The sequence below is a fragment of the Bos mutus genome, chromosome 6 (genome assembly GCF_027580195.1).
Source record: "Bos mutus isolate GX-2022 chromosome 6, NWIPB_WYAK_1.1, whole genome shotgun sequence".
Classification (NCBI taxonomy): domain Eukaryota; kingdom Metazoa; phylum Chordata; class Mammalia; order Artiodactyla; family Bovidae; genus Bos; species Bos mutus.
In genome coordinates, this window is record NC_091622.1 from 19,045,750 (window position 1) to 19,071,770 (window position 26,021).

A 26,021-nucleotide genomic window follows, 5' to 3' on the forward strand; every position below is an offset into this window, starting at 1 on the left:
ATCGAATCCATGTCTCCTGCATTGACAGGCAGATTCTTTGCCTTTGAGCCACCAGGAAAGCCAAATTAGTATGTGTTATAACAGACCAAATGGCTGTCATGAGAGATGTACAGAGACTGTAGGAAGGGAAACTTTCATGGAGGAATTCTCAAAAGATAGATAATATTTGAACACTCAAAAATATAGAGAAAATATATTTAGGTATCCCTATTTAGGTAGGGAAAACTATAGGAACTAGGCAGAACATACGCTGGAAACAGTATGTGATCCAGTGTGGTTGGAATTGAAGTAGTTTGGTTCTGTTCATAAGCGCTGAACTGAGAAATTTGGACTTTGTCCTGTAGGCAGCCTTGGAAGTTTTCTCAGGATGGGTGTGGTAATCAGAACTTTGTTTTAAATATTTTAATATAACAATATTGTGAATAAAATGGATTTCCAAAGGAAAAGAGAATTGGAGAAAACAAAAAGCTATTGCTATAGTCTAAGCTCAAAGTAATGAGTGTCTGAAATAGGCAAGTGGTAATGGGATACAGATAGGACAGTGGAATTTATGAGTATAGTACAGTTGAACGTTGCCACTAATGAGATAACAAAAATGAGGTTTTAGAGTGACTTGGAGATGGTGATCCTATTCAAAGAAAGCAGCAATAGATTTAGCAAAGAAAAATGATATCTCAAGGGTATAATTTTTATATCAGTTAATACAGCTTAGTTATATAATAGAAAGCTTTTGGCTTTTGATATACTAAAGGTATAGCCTTTACTTTGAGCTCTTTAACACTAACTATAATTTGCAAACTATAACATAGCAAACAAAGAAGCCAACATATAACTGAGCATACCTTCTTGGTCTGGTAAGATACAAGTATGCTTTGTGTATAGAAGTGTGATGTCACCAAGTGAGAAATGCTGTGCACTTTCAGAATTTAGAAACCTTAAGGTTATTTCTGTACTGAATTTTGAACCATCAATTATTTAAAGAAATTTTAAAATCTTTTAGTAAAGTAAATAATTTTTTGGAATATGAAAATTTGCCTATGTAACTTACCTATATCATGTATCCATATTATTCTTAGAACTAATATTTTTTCTGCATTCCTCATTAAAGTGTGATGCATCTTCTTGTACCATCATATAGACTGACTTGTGACTGTAAGAAAGTCTTCGTATCTTAGAAATGTACAAGATAATACACATCATCCTTACCTGTTAATATTGTTCTAATAACCCAACTCCTTTATCGTACACAAAAATATTTAAGGTACAAACACACCTGAGGCAGTGACTGCTATAGTAATCAGATGCTTTTGTGTTTTTATAGCTACTACTATTCCATAGAAGAGATTTCATTGCAATTTCTATCAACTTCTTTAATCATGTCTTATGTCTTTTAATTCTTTCAAATTCATCATTAAAAATCCAAATAGCAAAATGTCTTATAAACACTGAAAAGATAATAGCTAGTGTTTATATGTGGCATTGTTTTTATTGTGTTTTTTTTTTTGCCAAAACCAATCTTAAAATTATGGTGGACATTGTTATAAGTACACTATCAAGATGTATATATGATTGAGGCTAATTACCACATAAATACTTGGGCTTCTATAGCCTTGGTCTCTAAACTGGATACGTGAAGCTGAAGCTTTTTAAGGTTATAGTTTGTAAAATAGTATAGTGTCCATCTGTTGGGTAGTATACCCACTATAGAACCTCTTTAAGTGTAGGTGGATTCTTTACCACCTGAACCCCCAAGGGAAGCCCAAATGCAAAAGGCAAATGCAATGAATCCAAGTTTTTGTCTAGAATGTGAGGTTAAGCAATGAAGTAACAATCACAATTCTAAAAAATGGATGTTCGTCTCTCAGTTCAGTTCATTTGCTCAGTCGTGTCTGACTCTTTTCAACCCCATGGAGTGCAGCAAGCCAGGCTTCCCTGTCCATCACCAACTCCCAGAGCTTGCTCAAACTCATGTCCATCGAGTCGATGATGCCATCCAACCATCTCATCCTCTGTTGTCCCCTTCTCTTCCTACCTTCAATGTTTCCCAGCATCAGGGTCTTTTCCAATGAGTCAGCTAAAGAACTCACACATATTTGTCCTCTGCTGCTGCTGCTGCTAAGGCACTACAGTCGTGTCCTACTCTGTGTGACCCCAGAGACGGAAGCCCACCAGGCTCCACCGTCCCTGGGATTCTCCAGGCAAGAACACTGGAGTGGGTTGCCATTTCCCTCTCCTATTTGTCCTCTACTTCAGTTCAATGAAATAAAACAAGTCTTTTGATCATGGAGAAAGTGCATATTGCAGTGTATTCTTTTATCATTTTGCTCTCCTTGCCATGTTGTGCCCAGAATTAATCAGAGTCTCTATATGTCAGAAATCTTCTTCTGTTTCATTGTACTTCAGTTCAGTCACTCAGTTGTGTCCGACTCTTTGCGACCCCATGAATCGCAGCACGCCAGGCCTCCCTGTCCATCACCAACTCCTGGAGTTCACTCAGACTCATGTCCATCGAGTCAGTGATGTCATCCAGCCATCTCATCCTCCGTCGTCCTCTTCTTCTCCTGCCCCCAACCCCTCCCAGCATTAGAGTCTTTTCCAATGAGTCAACTCTTCGCATGAGGTGGCCAAAGTACTGGAGTTTCAGCTTTAGCATCATTCCTTCCAAAGAAATCCCAGGGCTGATCTCCTTCTGAATGGACTGGTTGGATCTCCTTGCAATTTGTCCTATTAACACAAAATATACAGAATCTGTTCTTTGTTCATTTTTCAAACACCTAATACTTTATTATGATTATGAAAGACTGAAGATTAAAAAAAACTTTGACTACCTGCCTTTACAAGAGTCTGACAGCCTCTCATGTGTTTAGAATTTGCCCTGAAAAAGTTCTACTTCATCATATGATGTTTGCGTCATATGAGAATTTCTGTTGTAGGCAATGAAAGGTAAATAATTACCAAGGAAACAAGATCTTTAAATAACCAAAACTGTCTGCATTGTCCAACTTACTTAAGAAGAGAATGTTCATTGTAAATGTATTAATATGTAACTAGACCAGTCTCATTCTCCTCTGCTATTTGCCAGTCACACAGTTAATAGCTATCTAGAGGTTTGATCATTCTGTCTACAAATATCCGTGTTTACCCAATCTTATTTGCACTATAAGTTTTATGACAAGAATGTTCTTGGATGAGTGCTTTTATATGTTTTCCAGGATTTTTTTGACTGAACTAAACTAAAAATGGGGCAAGTGTGGTTTAAGATTTTTTTTCTTTTGTGTCTTATTGTCCAAAGTGTTAAAATAGCTTTAAAAAGGTTTGAAATAGTTTTGTATTTTGGATTCTAACTTGTCTCTTACCCAAAGGACTCTGTTGCCATGATACTTTGTCAGCATTTTAACATTTAATCTAGTGAACATTTTTTTAAACATCAAACCATAAAACACAAAAGCAAATTCTAGAATGATAAATTTATGACATACTTGTAGTGACTAAAAGGCAATTTGGACTAAAATCTTCTTTAAAAGCATGTAATAAATTGGTGATATTGAACCTAGAAACTCATCTAGATGCTTGTGTATGACTTTAGATACAGATATTAGATATTGGGTATTTGGATACAGGTGGGTACTTTTTTTAAACCAAATATAGAATTTATCTTGTAAAGTAAATAATTTTATTTAATTCTTTAATGTGTGGCTGAATAAATTATGTATAGAGAAGGCGCTCGAATAAGTTTAACACAGTCTGAGCATTGCCTTTTACCTTTGATTTTGAAGGGAGAGAGTCTAATGGGCTCAGCCCATGTCAGATACCCACCTTCGCCCTCCCTCTCCCTACTGTCCTGTCAGTCTTGATTGTGGCGGGGTCTCCTGACGCAAACGTGACCGCCTACGCTCATCCTTTCATCAGGGTCAGTGGTTGAGGTCCTTTCAAACAAGAAGGCAGGGTTGGGGCAGGCAGTGCAAACGTGTCTGCTAGAGCACTTAACTAGTATAGATTTGTATTGTTTTTGCTACTGAAAAAACACTAAAAAGGAAAAATGTACATGGTTGACACTGGCTATTTGATAAACACAGAAACTCTCTCTGGCAGTTGATTTAGGCTGGCAGATGTAGATTGCTTTGCTGAAAATAGTGGAGTTGTCATATTCACAGTTTGAGAAAAATCAAAAGTTTTTATGGTATATCCTTATTAAAGATTAAAGTGCTACTGTAGTAATTATATGCTGAGGACAAAGTCATTTCTGTTCTTGAAAACTGAAGCCAATACTTTGAATACTGAGTCATTTCATTGTAAATGTTCAAAAAACTAGAGCTGATGAAATGTTCTAGAACATTCTAACTAAACAGTGTACCTGGAATGGTATCTATTCTATTTCTCATTTCATTTTCCAGAACTTTTTACATCCTTCCCCTCATTATTAGTGCCAAATGCTTCTCTTTAAAGAAAAATGAATTAACAGCTGACTAGAAGTTTAAGATAATGTGTTCAACCTCCACCATCAATCTTGAGAGTAGGAGCCTCAAATTTCTCCTCTTGGTGTTAATAAGGGAAAAAGAGAGATTGACAGAAACAGAGAGAAGTAATATTCTAAAGATGAACCTACAAACTGGGGCAGTTGAGAAATTTTCATGTCAATAAATAATTATAATTTTATAATTATATTAATATAATATTAATTACATTATAATTATAATGTATAATTCTTCTACAGCAATGACTGATTAGTTTTTTTTGGGGGGGCAGATATTCGTTGCTTGTGATATAACCTTTTAAAATGCTATGTCTTTTCCATTTTGTAAAGAACATATCTAAAGTGGAAGTTCAGGGGGAGTTGCTAATATTGAACATAAACATCTCTTCATGATTATCATCAGTGATTGTTAAGGAGGAGACAAAATACAGCCTAGACAGACGTCTCACAGACTGACCTTCACATTCACTCTCCTCCTAGCCTTTCTCCAACTTGTTGCCCAGGTGCAAATGTGATCTGTTCTTATCTGCCTAAAATACTTCCTGATTTTCCTCGCTCTAGGAGAAAGACCAATTTTAACAACATGATCTGCAAGGCGCTGTATGATCTGGCCTCTGCATTCATTTCCAGGCTAGTCTTATGCTGTCTTTGCTCTCTGCATTCCACTATACTGGCCTTCCTTCCTTCTCATGATTAGTCATGTGCCTCCCCAATACACACCTCACATTCCTGCCTTAAATAGTTTGTCCCTTCCACCACCCTATACCACCTGTATTCTATTCTGTTGCCTAACTTTTATTAATTATTCAGATTTACCTCAGCCATCACTTATTTCCTAGTGGAAACTTTCCCTGTCCTCCTCAAATTGACATGTCCTATCAAAGCATCGTATACATCTGTTTCAGAGCAGTTTTTGTAGTTGTTAATTTATGCTTTTTAAAAAAGTGATTGATATAATAATATCTTTCTCTATAGACTCTATAGGAAGAATCATCTTTTTAATTGCACTCTTTTGTAATAGAGCTTTAAAATAATCACAGTAGTAGTAATAATAGTAATAATGAATTGAAAGCCATGAATGTTGTACAACCTATGTGATTGCCATTGATTTGCTGCATTCTGATCACTTTCACAATATTTTGTTTAATCAAGAAAGTCTTGTTTACATCTTTGGCTAATCTTTTTCCTTTCTGTCAAAAGTTCAGGGGGAAAAAAGAAGTAAAACTGATGAATAACTAAAGCAGTAATTAATAAAAGTTAATTAATAAAGTAGTAATTAATTAAAAGTTTATTGTGTACACACCAAAAGACAGTTTGCAAACCAGGAGCAGTTGAACCAAAACATGGAGTGAGGCTTAGAGGTATATTGTTAAAAAGCAGCAGTGACCATTTTTCAGTGACTGGTTACAATATTAGAATTTTCTTAAATGAAAGGGAAATGGGTAGTGAACGTCAAATATCAATTTAGGGAGACAGTTTAAGTTTCACTTACAATTTTCAGAGGCATAAACAAGAAGTGACCCAGGTCAAGTTAGCCTCGCTTGTCTTGCAAAACAAGCTAAATTAATCTTTGCTTGTATGACTAAACTGGTTTTGTCTGTTCAGGGGATTTTCAAGTCTTATCTCCATTTGTGTTTGATTTTAATGGTACTCTCTTCTGAGAATTAATTCCCTGTGAGCTTCTCTCACACATTCAAATCTGCACACAAATAAATGTTTCCCTTAACCTTTTTTCTCAGTTTTGTTCGGGGTCACATTTCAGGCAGCATCAACATTCCATTCAGCACTGCATTTACTGCTGAAGGGGAGCTTACCCAGGGACCTTACACTGCCATGCTCCAGAGCTTCAAAGGGAAGGTCATTGTCATCGTGGGGAATGTGGCAAAGCACACAGCAGAGGTAAGTGTACTCAGAAATGTCATATGGACCTCATGATGAGTTGTTTACCAGCCTACTGCAACAGGTTGTCTAAATGTTATTTCTTCAGGAGCTGGTTGCAAATCAAATGAGCTTTGAATATCTGTCTATATTCTTACATCAAAGAGATTGTCTACCTTTTCCTTATAGAAGAATTCAAGCCTTTTTTCCTCACTCTACAGCATCAGGATCAATACTAAGCTTGCTGCTGCTGCTGCTAAGTCGCTTCAGTCGTGTCTGACTCTGTGCGACCCCATAGACGGCAGCCCACCAGGCTCCCCCGTCCCTGGGATTCTCCAGGCAAGAATGCTGGAGTGGGTTGCCATTTCCTTCTCCAATGCATGAAAGTGAAAAGTGAAAGTGAAGTTGCTCAGTCGTGTCTGACTCTTAGCGACCCCATGGACTGTAGCCTACCAGGCTCCTCCGTCCATGGGATTTTCCAGGCAAGAGTACTAGAGTGGGGTGCCATTGCCTTCTTCAATACTAAGCTTAGGAAACTTCAAATGATAGCCTACTATGTTTTGTTGTGGTTTTGATGTTTTAACTATTTTCTGAAATTACAAGAAGTAAATTCAGTTCCTTTCATTGGAGAAAAACAGTGGGACTTGACTGGTGGTTTTGAAAGTTGATTGTGATGGATCATTTGTGGGTTTTCTTTCTTACAGGCCCAAAGCTTTATGGTAATAGAGAATTTGGGAAGGATATCAACTTTCAGGAACTGAGGAGTATATGAAACAGTAAAATGGCTTTTCTCTCTTCTGGCTATGTTCTTAAAATTTTTGAAACTTGAAACAGAGTAGTTTCTGGAAGTCAAAAACTTCACCTTTTTTTTTTTTTAATTTATTTATTTTTAATTGAAGGATAATTGCTTTACAGTATTGTGTTGGTTTCTACCAAACATCAACCTTTACTTTTCATAAAAGACAAGTTAGAGGCTATCTGGACTATGAGAGCCAAATGTACTTATTTACAAATCCCTCAGTCAAACATTAAAATGTACACTTTGAATATGTATAAGTTATTGTATGTCAATCAGAGCTCTATAAAGCGGCTTTTAAAATGACATATCTAGATGTAGGCAACAGTGAACCAGGACAGGCCCTTTTTCTAAAAGGACAGAAGAATCTGCTCCTGAAAAAGTAGCAGAGATAGTTTGCTCTCTGAAGATAGCTTATGCAAATAAGTTGAATAATCCAGAAAGGATATCTATGGAAATGTAGTCAAGTGAGAACTTTAAGACTATTGTCATAGGCTGTTTTAAGCATCTAATAATCTTGTTTCAGAAGTATTGGCTTTTGACACTAAATTAAAGTCATCCTTGGTTAAAAAAAAGCTTAATTGACAAAACTAAAGAAATATCTGAGTGGATATTAGCTATGTAAGTCTTAAATTATTCATCTCTCTTTTATGTCACTGTATTTAGCACCTGATAGGGAATCTAAATTTACCTATTTCAGAGAAAGTCAGTATAGTAAATGACTAATGTGCAATTTTAATAAGTAACTGAGAAGATTTTAGAACTAAAGCCTTGGTATCTCAATTATTTTTATGTAAATCGGCTTTTATTATTACTATTATTACCACAATACTGCTGCTGTTACATTAATCCATATTGCAATATCACTCCAATGAAAAATATCCATTTTCCATTACAATGCATATCAATACATTCAACTCACAGAAATAGTATTCAGAATCACTTATTTCTGGGTGGCACATAATACACAGCCTTAGGAAGAGTTGTTTTTTATTACTCCAAATGAGCTGGACTTTAAAAAATTATTTTATATTTTGACTGCACCATGAGGCATGCAGAATTTTAATTCCCTGACCAAGGGTATAACTCACACACCCTACAATGAAAGCATAGAGTCTTAACCACTGGATTGCCAAGGAAACTGTCAGGAAGAAATGTTAACAGTGATAATCATCCCAATTACTGCCTGGTGATTGTGTGCTTGGCACTGTGACAAGTACTTCTATATGTTATCTCTTTTTATTCTTCATAACAATTCTATCAGTTCAGTTCAGTCGCTCAGTCATGTCCGACTCTTTGCAACCCCATGAACCGCAGCACACCAGGCCTCCCTGTCCATCACCAACTCCGGAAGTCCACCCAAACCCATGACCACTGAGTTAGTGATGCCATCCAGCCATCTCATCCTCTGTTGTCCCCTTCTCCTCCTGCCCTCAATCTTTCCCAGCATCAGGGTCTTTTCAAATGAGTCAGCTCTTCACATCAGGTGGCCAAAATACTGGAGTTTCAGCTTCAACATCAGTCCTTCCAATGAACACCCAGGACTGATCTCCTTTAGAATGGACTGGTTGGATCTCCTTGCAGTCCGAGGGACTCTCAAGAGTCTTCTCCAACACCACAGTTCAAAAACATCAATTCTTCGGCGCTCAGCTTTATAGTCCAACTCTCATATCTATACATGACCACTGGAAAAACCATAGCCTTGACTAGATAGACCTTTGTTGGCAAAGTAATGTCTGCTTTTTAATATGCTGTCTAGGTTGGTCATAGCTTTCCTTCCAAGGAGTAAGCATCTTTTGGTTTCATGGCTGCAATTACCATCTGCAGTGATTTTGGAGCCCAAAAAAATAAAGTCAGCTACTGTTTCCACTGTTTCGCCATCTATTTCCCATGAAGTGATGGGACCAGATGCCATGATCTTAGTTTTCTGAATTTTGAGCTTTAAGCCAACCTTTTCACTCTCCTCTTTCACTTTCATCAAGAGGCTTTTTAGTTCTTCTTCACTTTCTGCCATAAAGTTGGTATCATCCGCATATCTGAAGTTATTGATATTTTTCCCGGCAATCTTGATTCCAGCTTGTGCTTCCTCCAGCCCAGCATTTCTCATGATGTACTCTGCATATAAGTTAAATAAGCAGGGTGACGATATACAGCCTTGCTGCTGCTGCTGCTAAGTCGCTTCAGTCGTGTCCAACTCTCGGCAACCCCATAGACGGCAGCCCACCAGGCTCCCCCGTCCCTGGGATTCTCCAGGCAAGAATACTGGAGTGGGTTGCCCTTTCCTTCTCCAGCGCATGAAAGTGAAAAGTGAAAGTGAAGTCGCTCAGTCGTGTCTGACTCCTAGCGACCCCATGGACTGCAGCCCACCAGGCTCCTCCATCCATGGGATTTTCCAGGCAAGAGTACTGGAGTGGGGTGCCATTGCCTTCTCCGATATACAGCCTTGACGTACTCCTTTTCCTATTTGGAACCAGTCTGTTGTTCCATGTCCAGTTCTAACTGTTGCTTCCTGACCTGTATACTGGTTTCTCAAGAGGCAGGTCAGGTGGTCTGATATTCCCATCTCTTTCAGAATTTTCCACAGTTTTATTGTGATCCACACAGTCAAAGGCTTTGGCATAGTCAATAAAGCAGAAATAGATGTTTTTCTGGAAGTCTCTTGCTTTTTTGATGATCCAGCAGATGTTGGGAATTTCATCTCTGGTTCCTCTGCCTTTTCTAAAACCACCTTAAATATCGGGAAGTTCACGGTTCATGTATTGCTGAAGCCTGGCTTGGAGAATTTTAAGCATTACTTTTACTAGTGTGTGAGATGAGTACAATTGTGTGGTAGTTTGAGCATTCTTTGGCATTGTGTTTCTTTGGGATTGGAATGAAAACTGACCTTTTCCAATCCTGTGGCTACTGCTGAGTTTTCCAAATTTGCTGGCATATTGAGTGCAGCACTTTCACAGTGTCATCTTTCAGGATTTGAAATAGCTCAACTGGAATTCCATCACCTCCATTAGCTTTGTTCGTAGTGATGCTTCCTAAGGCCCACTTGACTTCACAGTCCAGGATGTCTGGCTCTAGGTGAGTGATCAACAATTCTATGAGGGAGGCATTATTTACACATTTTATGTACAAGGAAAACTTAGATTTGGAGTTTATCTAATTTGCTGGTGTCAGAGCCAGGACTGAAACATGGGTCTATATGACTCTAAGCCCATACTCCTAACTTAGTGAGCAAGTAAGGCTTTTGAGTCTGAATGCAGCCATTTATCCTGTTTTTTCAAAATAGACTTGTTCTGATTTTTCATGGATCACAATAGCTCCTCCCAATTATGCACTAAGTGCTAACAATCTTAAGGCTGTACTTTCAGAAAGCATTAACCATTTGAAAGATGGTATCAAGTGGACCTGAATAACTGAATCTTCTTAAATATGTCAAATGCATCCCAACATCCCACTCATTGTATTAATCTCTAGATTTATGTTTGTTCTAAGTTTACTTTATCATAAAGGTCAAAAAATATATACAAATAAGTGGGTAACTCTTTCTTTCATTAAATAATAAACTATAGATCATATGTCATGTTGTGAAATGCATGTGTCACAGTGCGAATAAATTTAAAAGTTCGACAAATGAAGGAAATCTGGAAGCAAGACTATTTAGATGAAGCAATAAGAATATATGACAATAATGGTATACAAAGAGCCATCACATTCCTGACAAATCAGCCAGTGTCTTCCTTATCAGAAACCAGATGCTATCATAGTAGTTCCTTCTTCCTCAGACTCTACATGATTATTCATACTTGCACATAAGTGACTGAACAGATTGTATGCTTGGCTATTAATGCTTCAATCCAATGTCAGAAAGTAATTTTTGAGCAACAGTTTTAAATATTTGTATAGAGATGTGTCAACTAAAAAAAAGCACAATCTAAAATTTGAGAAGCATGTTTTATTCAGCAGACTTAGTGAGAACTTAAGCTGGAGATACAGCCTCTCAGCTCTTAGGGAATGTTCCAAAGAGGGAAGGGAGGAGCCAGGATATAGCATTTTTGCTGAGGGGGGAAAAAAAATATAGTCAAACATCAAAAGATTACTGCTGATCACAAAAACAGGCATCTCAGTGGTACTAATGATTTTAGTACCTTTCTATGTGTGGCAAGATGCAAGAGTCTGGGCTTATTGAAATTATTCCTTTGATATACATCTTAACTATCTAGGGCCAGTATCCTGTTTTTCTCCATCTGTAATTGCCTTCACCATACACCATCAGGGACTTCTACAGTGGTTGATGGTTTTATGGCTGCAACACCCTTGGTTTATTGAAATGGCTAATGACATTCTTTTGTCCACAGATGTACTTTTAATAATTTTTTTCATCTTGGAGCTAAAGAGAACTTTTGATATCCTTTTGCTTGTATTGTTCCATCATTTTTTTGTCTGCTGTACAGATCTGTATGACTTTACTAATGCTTCCTTTCCCCTCACCCTCCTCTAAGTTGGAGGCATCTCAACTTAAAGCATATTTGCTAGAATTCTACTATGTATCCATGGTACTAGATATCTTTTACTTACCTTACCTCCCATCATAGATCCATTCTCCACAGTTCTTCACGCTGCTCTCTGTTCAAGATGGCAGACTTGCATGTCTTCTGGCTTCCAGTTATTGAGCTAATGGGGACCTCTGACAAATTTTGGGAGGGAGCGAGGTCAGGATATTTATCCCCCTGGTTTCTCCTTTCAAAGTTGTCTCAGTTTTACAGTGTTCCTCTACTAAAGGTTAATGCTTCTTTACAATAAACCTTCTCTATACTCACTTTCCAGCCCCTGGTCCCATTAGCTTTAGGGGCGGCAACAGCTCTGCTTTTTGGTAGTTGCAGGGTTACTACATCATCCTATATGGTTCTCTTACATTCCATAATGTTGTAATTAATCTCACTGTGAGTTAAAATCCCTCAATTTATCCTGAGGGTTTGTTGGAACCCTGACTGTTATAAGGATGCTATTTAAATGTATGATTTTTTAGTCAGACTATATTAGCTGCTCTGTTCTCTTTCTTACTAGCTGTTAAACTATGCAGATGGTTTAACCTCCCTAAGTCACCATTGATTCCTTTATAAGATGGGGAAAATAATACCTACCTCATGGCATTGTTGAAAAGATTGCAGATTAGGCAATAAGGGGTTCAGTACACAGCCTGATAATAGTAAACACTCAATTAATTTCAGCTATTAATTTTATTTTCCAGTACTATATAATTTGCATATAATACCAAATGTGAATTTGGTAAGTACTATTTTATATATGATAATAGTATAAAAGTTCTAGAGTTTGCAAGTAACAGCAGCAAAATGGCAGAGTGAGCAGTGCTAATCTCCCATTCTTCCACAGAAACATTGGAAAAAAAGTAGATTCTATACTTTTTTTAATAGAATGGCAAGAGCAGGCATCCGTGTCTTCTTCCTGATCTTAGGGAAACAGCTTTCGGTCTTTGACCATTGAATATGATGTTAGTTGGATTTTTTTCATACGTCGCTTTTGTCACATTAAGGAGATTCTCTTCTATTTAAGTTTATTGAGTATTTTATCATTGAATGGTATTGAATTTTATTAAATGTTTTTTCTGCATCAGTGGAGATAATTGTAATTATGATTTTTCCCTTTCTTCTATGAATGTGGTATTGTTATCCACATTGATATCCATATATTTAAGTATCCTTGCATTCCTAGTGTAAATTCCATTTGGTCATGGTACATAATCCTTTCAGGAGCCTCCTGAATTCAGTTTGCCAGTATTTTGTTGAAGTTTTTACATCAATAGTCATCAAGGGTTTTTGTCTGTACTTTTCTTTTCTTGCAATGATTTTGTTTGACTTTGACAGGAGAATGGTGCTGATTTGTAGCATGAGTTAAGAAGGGTCCTCTCGTGTTCAGTTTGTTGGAAGGGTTTGAGAAGGATTTGTGTTAATTCTCACCAGAGCAATTAGGCAAGAAAAAGAAATAAAAGGTATCAAAAATGAACATACATTAGTTTCCTAGGATATGAAAAATAATAGAAACTGGGTGGCTTAATACAATATAGTTCTAGATGCTCAGTTCAGTCGCTCAGTCGTGTCCAACTCTTTGCGACCCCATGAATCGCAGCACGCCAGACATCCCTGTCCATCACCAACTCCCGGCGTTCACTCAGACTCACGTCCATCGAGTCAGTGATGCCATCCAGCCATCTCATCCTCTGTCGTCCCCTTTTCCTCCTGCCCCCAATCCCTCCCAGCATCAGAGTCTTCCAATGAGTTAACTCTTCACATGAGGTGGCCAAAGTACTGGAGTTTCAGCTTTAGCATCATTCCTTCCAAAGAAATCCCAGGGCTGATCTCCTTTAGAATGGACTGGTTGGATCTCCTTGCAGTCCAAGGGACTCTCAAGAGTATTCTCCAACACCACAGTTCAAAAGCATCAATTCTTCGGCGCTCAGCTTTCTTCACAGTCCAACTCTCACATGACCACTGGAAAAACCATAGCCTTGACTAGATGGACCTTTGTTGGCAAAGTAATGTCTCTGCTTTTCAATATGCTGCTGCTGCTGCTGCTGCTGCTGCTGCTGCTAAGTCGCTTCAGTAGTGTCCAACTCTGTGGGACCCCATAGACAGCAGCCCACCAGACTCCCCCATCCCTGGGGTTCTCCAGGCAAGAATACTGGAGTGGGTTGCCATTTCCTTCTCCAATGCATAAAAGTGAAAAGTGAAAGTGAAGTCGCTCAGTCATGTCTGACTCTTAGCGACCTCATGGACTGAAGCCTACCAGGCTCCTCCGTCCATGGGATTTTCCAGGCAAGAGTACTGAAATCAAGGTGTCAGCCATGTTCCCTCTGAGGCTGTGGGTTGAATCTTTCTTCACCTTTTCCTGCTTCTCATGGTGGCCAACAATCCTTGCCACCCACAAAATAGGACAAAGTATTTGTAAATTATGTATCTATAAAGGATTATTACTGGAATACAAAGTCAACCCACAAACATTAGTTATATTTCTGTTCACTAACAATTCCTACAACTCAACAAAAGAAGGCAATCAAATTTTTAAGTTTACAAATTTGGGGACATTTTAGACATTTCTCCAGAGAAGATATACAAATGGCCATAAGCACATGAAAAGATACCTGACACCATTTGTCATCCAGTTCAGTTCACTCACTCAGTCATGTCCGACTCTTTGTGACCCCATGAGCCACAGCACACCAGGCCTCCCTGTCCATCACCAACTCCCAGAGTCTACCCAAACACATGTCCATTGAGTCAGTGATACCATCCAACCATCTCATCCTCTGTGTAGGGAAATGCAAATCAAAGACACAGTGAAATACCACTTTGCACCCAAATGTTGGCAAGAACTTGGAGAACTGGAACCCAGGTGCATGGCTTGGAGGGGCGGGGGGAATGTAGAGTAATGTAGCTTATGTAGAAAACAGTTTAATAGTTTGGCAGTTCCTTCAAAATGTAAACATAGAATGACCATATAATAAGCAATTCCACTCCTAGGTAAATACCCAAAAGAATGGAAAACATGGACTTAAACAGGATACTTGTATGCCAGTTTTCATAGCAGCATTATTTATGATGTCCAAAAGTAGAAACAACCCAAGTGTCCCTCAAGACATGAATGAATAAACAAAGTGTGGTATATACATATAATGTACTTTGGAATGAAGTTCTGATACACATTACAACATGGATGAGCCTTCAGTTTGGTTCAGTCAGTCGTGTCCAACTCTTTGCAACCCCATGGGCTTCAGCACACCAGGCTTCCCTGTCCATCACCAACTCCCAGAGTTTACTCAAACTTATGTCCATCGTGTCAGTGATGCTATCCAACCATCTCATTCTCTGTCGTCTTCTTCTCTTCCCACCTTCTATCTTTCCCAGCATCAGGGTCTTTTCCAGTGAGTCAGTTCTTCACATCAGGTGCCCAAAGTATTGGGGTTTCAGCTTCAGCATCAGTCCTTCCAATGAATATTCAGGACTGATTTCCTTTAGGATTGACAGGTGTGATCTCCTTGCAGTCCAAGGGACTCTCAAGGGTCTTCTCCAACACCACAATTCAAAAGCATCAATTTTTTGGCACTCAGCTTTCTTTACAGTCCAGCTCTCACATCCATACATGACTACTAGAAAAACCATAGCTTTGACTAGATGGACCTTTGGTGGCAAAGTAATGTCTCTGCTTTTTAATATGCTGTCTAGATTGGTCATAGCTTTTCTTCCAAGGAGCAAGCATCTTTTAATTTCATGGCTACAGTCACCATCTGCAGTGATTTTGGAGCCCCAAAAAATAAAGTCTCTCACTGTTTCCATTGTTTCCCCATCTATTTGCCATGAGCCTTCAAAACAGTGTAAAGAAGACAAACACATAAAAGATAATTTTATGTGTTTTATGGAATTTTATGATTCCAAAAAAAATAAAGTCTAACACTGTTTCCACTGTTTCCCCATCTATTTCCCATGAAGTGATGGGACCAGATGCAATGATCTTAGTTTTCTGAATGTTGAGCTTTAAGCCAACTTTTTCACTCTCCTCTTTCACTTTCATCAAGAGGCTTTTTAGTTCCTCTTCACTTTCTGCCATAAGGATCATGTCATCTGCATATCTAAGGTTATTGATATTTCTCCTGGCAATCTTGATTCCAGCTTGTGCTTCTTCCAGCCCAGCGTTTCTCATGATGTACTCCGCACAGAAGTTAAATAAGCAGGGTGACAATATACAGCCTTCACGTACTCCTTTTCCTATTTGGAACCAGTCTGTTGTTCCATATCCAGTTCTAACTGTTGCTTCCTAACCTGCATATAGGTTTCTCAATGGGTACAGGGTTTCCCATTAATGATTTAAAAAAAAAAAAAATGGAAATAACCAATGGTCATGTTACTCAGTCCAAGCTTGCTCTGCTCACTGCACGAGAGGTCAGTGAATCCGAGAGATGAAGTGTTAAGGCAAGGAATACTACTTTATTCAGAAAGCCAGCTGACCAAGTAGATGGCAGACTAATGTGTCAAAATAACCATCTTGTTGGGGTCTGGATGCCAGGTTCTTTTATGGATAAAAAATAGGAGGAGGTGAGAAAGCAAAGTAAAAAGGCCATTTAATCTTCTAAGTATCTCCTAAAATGGCAAGCCTCAGGCTGGGAGACGTGTTAATTTCTTCTTTCCTGCCATCTGCAGGTGGACAAGGTTCTGAACAAAGGCACTTCAGCTTAACAGTCAGGCAGAGGGGCAGGATTCTCTGAGGCAGGCCATTATGTGTGATTGTAATAACAAAAGCAGCCAAAGAAACAGATCTAGTGTGGAATAGTCAAAATAGACTCTTCCCTATTACAGTTATAGTTATACAACATTGTGAATATACTTAATACCACTGAATTGTACACCTAAGATGGTTAAGATGGAAAATTTTATGTTATAAATTTTTTATATTGATTTTAAGTTCTAGAGTTTGATATCTTCAGGATACCCCCACTGTCCCCAGTTCGTATGGAGCCCTACAATTTTTGGTCAAACAATAGTGAGGATTTTCATAAAAGCTGTTCTGATCAGGTCTAATATTTTTCCTCTGTGTGTATCAAAACCAAAACAGTGATTTCTAAACAAGTAGCAGCTTTTCTTCTAAGCTGAAATCAATGCACTGCAACTGGCACAGTCCTGTTTTGAAAAGATTAAGAAAGCCATAGTTGAGTGCTGTGAAAAGAAAGCAGAGGTACCAATTCTAGTTAGTATGGTTACAAATTATCTTTGCAGATGTTTATGATTTTATGTCAAACACAAAATGTTTATGATTTGGACTTGGGAACTTTCTGTTTGCAAAACAGTAGGCACTGATTATAATTTTTCTAGTTTTACATCTGCCGTTAAAACCTAGTAATAAAGTTAGACTGAAAATTCATCAAATGAAATCAAGTATAGTTCAGTAAAAGAAAAATCTCTCAATAGTGGATTTACAACTAGCAAAATATCATTGAACAACTGCAAGAGAAAATAAGTGAACCACTTATCTAGAATATGATAGTATTAAATCACTCATTTGACATAGCAATTAGGACTAGGGTATTTTTTGTAATACAGGTATGAAGGAAGTACTCTACAGTGACCAGATGTATTGAATGTATTGTCTAAAATCACACAGGAGACAGAAGAGATCTGAGAAACATCACTTATTCATGTACCTGGGAAACTATAATCAGAGATATATGATTCCATTTTAATTATGTATTCATGAACTGTTTCCTGTAATTACAACTGATTAGCAACTTTTTCTATGAGATAGCTTCTTTACAATTACCACTTCATAAGGCTTTTGTTTTTGACCTTGCTCCCACATTAAATACATCAAAAAACTTTTAGAATCTGACATTTCTACTCTAGATAAAACATTACTCTTCACCCCCGCCCCCCTCAGAATAGGACAAAAAAGAAGGACTACAAAGATCTTAGCTTAATTAGTATTCTAGGTAGAGGCTTCTGCATACCAGAATTAAGTCCTATTAAATCTCACTTGTCAGTAATCTTTAATTCACCTTAACCTTCAGGTTCAATAAAGCAGTGAACCATGATAGAATCAAGCATTTCCAGATATTTTGTGAACAAAGTTATGCCAGCATCAAGGAAATTCAGATAGTCTCCAGTGAGTGGAATCCCTAGTCTCTGAAATGTATAGTACTGTTCAAGAGTGGGATCAGATTTTGTGCTGATCCTTGCTGCTGTATAGTCAGCAAGCATTTGACAAGCCAGGCGTTAACAGGCTGCATCTGTCGCTATGGGAGTAGGAAGACCCCTGTATGAAAAGAAGGGTAAAGACAATTCAAGCTTTGTGGCACATTTAAATGAAAAATGTGGCAAGGTCTCACTCTTGTCTTCTTGCAGAAATAATCATGTCTTTGAAACTCACATGAGAAACTGCATCTTCGATTGTTAAACTAGAATTAGATTCCCTGGGTATGCAAGGAAACATGCTGAATTAATCTCAGAGAGCAAGTATATAAATCTGAGAATTAAGGCAATAGCTTTTCAAATCAGTAGGGAGAGGCAGAAATAGTCTACCATCCATATCCTGGATTAACTGAACTCAGGAAAGTTCATTGTTATATCCTAGAGTGGATTACTCAATTTTAACAGAAATTTTTATTTTAAGCACTAATCAAATATTCAGTTCAGTTCAGTTCAGTCTCTCAGTCGTGTCTGACTCTTTGTGACCCCATGAATCGCAGCATTCCAGGCCTCCCTGTCCATCACCATCTCCTGGAGTTCACTCAAACTCATGTCCATCGAGTCAGTGATGCCATCCAGCCATCTCATCCTCTGTTGTCCCCTTCTCCTCCTGACCCCAATCCCTCCCAGCATCAGAGTCTTTTCCAATGAGTCAACTCTTCCCATGAGGTGGCCAGAGTACTGGAGTTTCAGCTTTAGCATCATTCCTTCATGGACAGATGTATGATTTGTTTTGATTCTCTTAGCAGTCATTACTCACACTGTCCTACCCCCAGCCTAAGGTCAAAGTCGTATACATCTTAGCTTGACAAAACATCATGGTGAATCCACTTCTTTCCTAGAAGTACATAATAATGTTTAGCAACAATGATGACTTAGCACAACAGCATGCTTTAAAATGTTACTGGGTTTCCTTTTTTCCCTTGTGGGAAAATAATACAGTGGGATCCAACTCGAGCTAGTGATAGGTCTCAGACAGAAAAATGGCCAACAATACTGACCAGAGCAAAATGAAACTCCAGTCAGTGTTTACTTTCACTGAGTCCTTTCAACAGTACATCATATTACTATGTTAGTCACTGAAACACATGAAACTCTAAAAATAATTACTCTTTGTCTAGGTTATATTTAGTGGTTATAAGACCACAAAGATTTCATCACTGCTAGTGTATCACATCGAAAAGTTATCTAAGAAAGAAATTGAAGGAATCTTTGTGTTTCACTTTGACTTGTCAACAACCCTTTGGATATCCTCTTGGCATGAAATCAGTGCTTTTCTTTTGTCATCAGAAGAAATATTCATCTGAGAACATAAGAGCCATCTTCAGTAATAAGCCATGTGTGTTATTATTCTTTTCTTTAAAACCAAAACAAACACTTCTGAATAGCATTTGATTCAGAAGCCTAGACAAGAGATGATTTTTGTGGCAATTCTATGACTAAACATTGTGTGTAGCTGATGTTTTCTATCCTTGGCATGTAAGGATTAAATTTAGAATATGGCATTTGTTTTCAAGTGAAAATAAGCAGATTTATAATAAGCAAGGCATACTGTTGCAACTATTTTTAAAAATAAGATGATTCTCCAGTTGTGTTCATTTATAGTCCCCTGGAGGCCAAGGTTATTTGACCTTCCCATGTCAGATTGGAAGTTAATTTGTATTGCAGTAATAGGAGGCTCCTGCCCTCCAGTCCCACCCCACTACTTCCTGGATCCCTTAACCAAACTAAACCAAGATTTGTGATACTGAGATAATCACTAGTAGCCCTTGCCTTTTCCATTTTTCTCTAGCTCCGTCTCCTTTCTTCCTTCTCTGCTCAAGCTCTTCCCTTAGCTTTTGGCCTCAGGCATTTGAGATTGTCCTCCTCCAAGTGAGTGTTCAAAGGGGACCAAACAATTCTGAAAACTCCTTAAACCAATTCAGCGTATGTCTTATCCATATAGTAAATTTCTCTAGCTCCTGATAGTATCTGTCTAGTTTGTCCAATTAATATAATACCTTTACTTTGTATGAAACGTTCTGTCAAAAAATACATTAGGTCTCTTTATAATTGTACCTTAGGCATTTTGATAATAGGAAGTGAATCTCCTTTATAAGTTCCAAATATGTAAGGAATTCTTTCTTGGTCTTGTTAGAACTGTAAGCACTGGTTATGGTTGAACTTGGCTTTTCTCCTGACCTTTTCCTTGCCTTTTTGTCAGCAAATTTTTTGGTCTGTGGGTTTATATCAGATTATAAGGAAAGAGTTTAGATATTAATGCAACTTGAAGACACTAGACATCATATGAGGCTTAAGAGTAACAGTGAAAACTCTTCTATATAACTTTACATTTGTTAAGCAATGGAGGATAATTTACTTTTAAAAGCCCATAAACTAAAATAAAACCTGTCCTGAGAATCCCTATTCTTATAACCTTTCAAAAATTGTGTGAATTGAAAAGCAATGTAGGAGTTGCAGTAACGGGAACCCTAAAACACCTAACCCAGACTTTGGTTTTGTAACATGTTTATTAGATGTATTATGTGTATAAGCAATTTTTTAAAAAACAGAGGGAGCTCATTTACAATTTCCAGAAAAAAAACTTCCAAGTCATTATCTGAATCTTGTGATCTCTGGCGCTATATTCATGACCTGTCACTGGACAAAAGTTATTTTGTCTTAATATGTGTTATTCTGTATACCTAAACCTGGTCTCCATAGCCTGCCATTTAATTAATTATTCCTTACCACAGGAATGTTTGTGGCTGAATGAGAAAATAACCATACTCACCCTCCCTCTTGACCTACAAAGTTTGGGGTTTGGCCGTGGTCCATCCATCACAGCCTCGCTTTTGAATCTGAGTTCTTATTGTGTACATCCTTTTCAGAGCATGGTATACTGTGTGTAATACGACTGGTGCCTTGGACACAGTATGGGTTTACCGTTCTCAGTTGTCTAGTATAAACAGAAGTGGATAAATGATTGTTGCTGAAATTCTCGTCCTCAGTATTGCAGATCATAGGAAAATGTGCCACAGAACTCATTAGCGCTCCTGATACATTAATGGTATTAGATGATGGAATTTTATCAAAAGAGGCTTATCCTCTAATGTGAGCCAGTATGCTTTTATGTCATAAAAACAAACTTTTATGTCATATCCAAAATGGTTTCTCCTATTTCTTTAATGTCAGCTTTTCAGAAAATTTCCACATAGCCATTCTTAAGAAAACTTATTTGAAAGTATAAGCTGTTTTTAAACACTAATCTGTAAATCTGTAGAAAGATCCCAGTTTGACTTATGCATAAATACTAGGTCACTATTAGCTATCATAAATTTTTTAATTAAATGAATTAATGTAAAAGAAAATTTTTAACCTAGAATTCATATGAGTTTTAGAAATTCTTTGAATTAATTAAAAATTTGTTCCAAGTGTTATATACGTATGTGCTGTATGATATATTTTTTCAGAGAATAGGTTCATAAGCTTTCTTCTGATTGCCAAAACTATATGTGACCCAGTAAACTATAAGAGTCACTAGTATAAATTACTGCTCCAACATAAACAGTTCACCATTTACACTGGAAGCCCTATATTACGTTCCATATGGGAAGAACTCTGGTCTTTTAAGTTTGAATCTGTTCAATTGCAGAATGTTGTAAATGGCTTTCCTATTAAAGGATCACTTGGGGAAAGGAAAGAGGAGAAAAGGAGGAAACTAGCTTTATAGAGACTATTTAGTATGAATCAAACACTTACATATATAATATCGAATTTAAACCTCTCAACACTTTAAATACGCTAGTAAAGTGTATAATTATTACAGATTTAACAGATGAAGAAACTAAGGCCAAAAGGCTAAGTGACTCACCTAAGATCCCACAGCTAACCAGTGGTATTAACAGAACCCTGATTCAAACTCTGTGCTGTCCAGCTACAAAGTTCCTACACCTTCCTCCATACCACCCAGCCTATTTGATTGAAATAGTGAATTTTCCCTCCTTCTTTGCTGGTGGAATAAACTTTATGGAAAATTACTATTTGTCTTATCATCCTGTTAAGTAGGTCTGAAATTCTCTCATATTCATTTCCAAACTGTCTTCACTGAGATCAATATCTCATGCCTAACCTACTACCGTTTCCCACTGTCCTTACCTGCAAGCAACCTTCTTCCCCCAGCTCCACCCTACAACCAATGAGATTTGTGAATGATACCTGATCATTGTCAGAATGCCTGTATGACTTCCCATTGCCATCAAAATTCAAACTCTAATCAGAGTTTATAAGGCCTTTCTTGAACTGGACTCTGTTTTCCAAGCTCACTCTCACTGCTCTTAGAGTCCAGACATAATTAAACTACTCATAGTTCCTTATATACTGTCTCTTTGTACTTCTCTCTATTTGAAGCATTCTTATTTCTGTTCACCCTTTTGTCTTGAAAAGCTGTTCATATAGCATTTCTTTATGGAATTCATTCTTAATTCCTCAAGTGTGGAACTAAGTAGCTTTTTCAAGTGCTCATAGAAAATATTTTACTTACTCTTACAGTGGCATTGAGACCACATACAGAATTTCTGTGCGCATTAGATAAATGTGTTCATTTAGGAACACAGCACCATGTAAGGCCACAAAACTTGGATTGGAGACGATGGGGCTACATTTCATGCTTCACTTACCTCTTTTCCATGTTCTCTCATGTCAGGCACAATTTGTACACCTTAAATAATGGTTCTGTGAGGCATTTATCAAAAGGCATTGTAGTCAGCTGTCCACTTACCTGCATCTCCTCCTGAAGTCCAGGCTCACTGAGGACAGGGATTACATTGTATTCATGGTCACACCCCCAGCCCCTAGCGTAGTGCCCTTCGGGTAGCAAGCACTCAATTCATATTTGATGGTTAAATTAGTGACTAAGTTAAGAATGAACATCTTAAAAATAATAGTTTGCAGTAGACTGTGCACTTACAGAAATTGGTAAAAAGAGGATAGAAAAAAATGCTAATATCAACTACAAGTTTAGTTTAGGACAACAAACATTGAGTATCTACAGGGTGGAAACTATTATGAGGAAGCAGAAATGAGAAAGGCAGGCTTTGGCCATACAAAACTTGCAATCTAATTAAGATAAGACATGTATGAAGTGAAAAAATCTAATTAAAAAGATAAAACACATGTACAACTGATTAAAACTCAAAAGTAGAATATGCAATGTGCTATGAGATTTATAGTTAAAGTTGTAGAAAATCAGTGAGAAGGAAGGAATTTCTTCAAGTTAAGTGAAGGATTCCTCAAGTTTCATGGGGAAGGTGATAATAGACCTAGATCTTGAATTATCAGTAGGATTTCAGTAAGGTAAAGTGTTGAGAGGAGGGCGTAGTCAGGCGGGAACATTCCAGGCAAAGGAAATAACACAGGCTGATTAGAAAGCACAGGGCTTCTCTGAAGAGCATTTTAACTACAGATAAGGCTGGAAAGATGGGTGGGGTATTTGGTTATAGAAGGCCTTCAATGCTATGCTAGGGAGTTTACATTTTAGCAGTGGGGAGCTATTAAAGATTTTAAAGAAGGAAAGTAACATTCTCAGCTATAGTTTAGAAAATCATTTGAAAAGTTATTTTTAAGTGTCTCCCCTCTCTTTTGCCCATGCTCCCAAAGAAATTGAAATTTTAAAACACCAAGAACTAGAGACCAGTTAAAGAATTTCACTCTTCCTGTATTCCCAGTCTATTTCAGTGCCAGATTCTATCCAGATTCTACCTTTAGTTGACCTCCTGCCTTAAGCTTGCCGTCTCCCACTGTCTAAACAGTTTCTTAAGCCCCCGGTGTCAGCAAAGCTCAAACAGCCGTTCAGAAAAGACAACAGAGGCGCTTCTCTGAGACTGACAGCCAAAGCTCTGCAACTTTCAAGAGATTTCAGGAAATGGCCTCCCTGCTATTACTATGTGACTCAAGGCATCTGGTAACATCCTGTCACTATCTTCTTTTACCTTATTTAAGATACTAAAGGACAACCTTCTCATTAACCTTTAACCTAAAGAATAAGCAAGTATAAGTCTAAAATGAATTTCTTTTGTCATTCTCAAAATTCAAAGAAACTTTAGACTTAATATTACCAAAATGAAACGTTGAATAAGAACTTTTAGGTACTACAGATTGCCCTTACTGACTATAAATAAGCAAGCTATTCCTTGTAAGAAATCCACCGATCTTGCTGAAGGGCACTAGCCCTACGAAGGAACATATCTCTATATAACAATTACTGGATTTCCTAAAGGTCCTCCATAATGTTACCATGTAGGTAGCAGGGTACTGCAGAGAAGGCAATGGCACCCCACTCCAGTACTCTTGCCTGGAGAATCCCAAGGACGGAGGAGCCTGGTGGGCTGCAGTCCATGGGATCTCGAAGAGTCGGACACGACTGAGTGACTTCACTTTCACTTTTCACTTTCATGCATTGGAGAAGGAAATGGCAACCCACTCCAGTGTTCTTGCCTGGAGAATCCCAGGGCTGGGGGAGCCTGGTGGGCTGCCATCTATGGGATTGCACAGAGTTGGACATGACTAAAGTGACTTAATAGCAGTAGCAGCAGCAGCAGCAAGGTACTGGGTAAAATGGAACAGGAAGAACTAAAAATGCAAGAACCACTGAGGGACTAATTCAAGAGTAATTGGGATCTAAAATGAAGTATGAGCTGAGGAATGGAAAAGAGGGAATGGATCAAAGATAAATCACAGAACTAGCACAGTTTTGTGCCTAATTGAATATGGAGCCAAAGGAAGTTTTGATTTTTTTAAGTAAAATATTACCTTAAAGTTTTCAGGTTTGATTTTGGGGAGATTGCTGATACCTTTAATAGATAAGGAAGAGACAATAAAGTAGGTTTGGAAGGAATATAATGATGTTGGGATATACTGTGTTTGAAGTGCTCATGGGACACCAGAATAAAAAAATGTCAGTCAAGTATTTAGAGGTTCAGACTGGAATTCAAAGGAGAGTAAAAACTATATGGGTATGTACAGAAGCCTTCCAGTTATAAACACTTAATATTCTACAATACAAAACAAAAAGATGTAGGGCTTTTCTTTGTGTGTGCTCACTCACTCAGTCATGCCCAACTGTTTGCAACTCTGTGGACTGTAGCCTGCCAGGCTCCTCTATCCATGGAATTTCCCAGGCAAAAGTTGCCATTTCCTTCTCCAGGGGATCTTCCTAACCCTAAAATCAAACCCACATTCCCCTGCATTGCAGGCAGATTCATTACCACTGTGCCACTTATAAATGTATTATTTTAGGAGAGGAGACAAAGTCCAGCTGATAGCCTGAAAGGAGATTGTCAAAAACCATTAAAAGATATAACTTGTATTTGTGTCAAGAAATTGTAAAAATCCATTGTCTCTATTACAAAATATTAATATCTTATATATAAGAAAAATTTGCTTTAGTGCAAGTGATTGGATTCATTGTTTTTCAGTCGATCAGTCAAGTCCGACTCTTTGAGACTCCATGAACTACAGCACACCAGGCTTCCCTGTCCTTCACCAACTCCTGGAGCTTACTCACACTTATATCCATTGAGTCAGTGATGCCATCCAACCATCTCATCCTCTGTCATCCCCTTCTCCTCCTGCCTTCAATCTCTCCCAGCATCATGGTCTTTTCAAATGAGTCATATCTTCACATCAGATAGCCAAAGTATTGGAGCTTCAGTTTCAGCATCAGTCCTTCCAATGTATATATTCAGGATTAATTTCTTTTAGGATTGACTGTTTTGCTTTCCTTGCACTCCAAGGGATACTCAAGAGTCTTCTCCAACACCACAGTTCAAAAGCATCAATCCTTCGGCACTCAGCTTTCTTTATGGTCCTACTCTCACATCCATACATGACTACTGGAAAAAACACTGCTTTAACTAGAGAGACTTTTGTCAGCAGAGTAATGTCTCTGCTTTTAAACATGCTATCTAGGTTAGCCATAGCTTTTCTTCCAAGGAGCAAACGTCTTTTAATTTCATGACTGCAGTCACCATCTGCAGTGATTTTGGAGCCCCCCAAAATAAAGTCTCTGTTTCCATTGTTTCCCCATCTATTTGCCATGAAGTCATGGGACTGGTTGTCATGATCTTCATTTTTTGAATGTTGACTTTTAAGC

At 37.9% G+C, this 26,021-nt stretch overlaps 1 protein-coding gene across 3 annotated transcripts in view; it reads left to right on the forward strand.

Annotated features, from left to right (window-relative positions):
* TBCK (TBC1 domain containing kinase) overlaps positions 1-26,021 on the forward strand; it is a 209,617-nt gene that overhangs the window by 171,508 nt on the left and 12,088 nt on the right. For all 3 annotated transcript variants that reach the window (XM_070372045.1, XM_005887304.3, XM_070372047.1), the window contains one exon: positions 6,214-6,373. In XM_070372045.1, the coding sequence (XP_070228146.1) occupies positions 6,214-6,373 (160 nt within the window). The remainder of the gene's footprint in view (positions 1-6,213; positions 6,374-26,021) is intronic.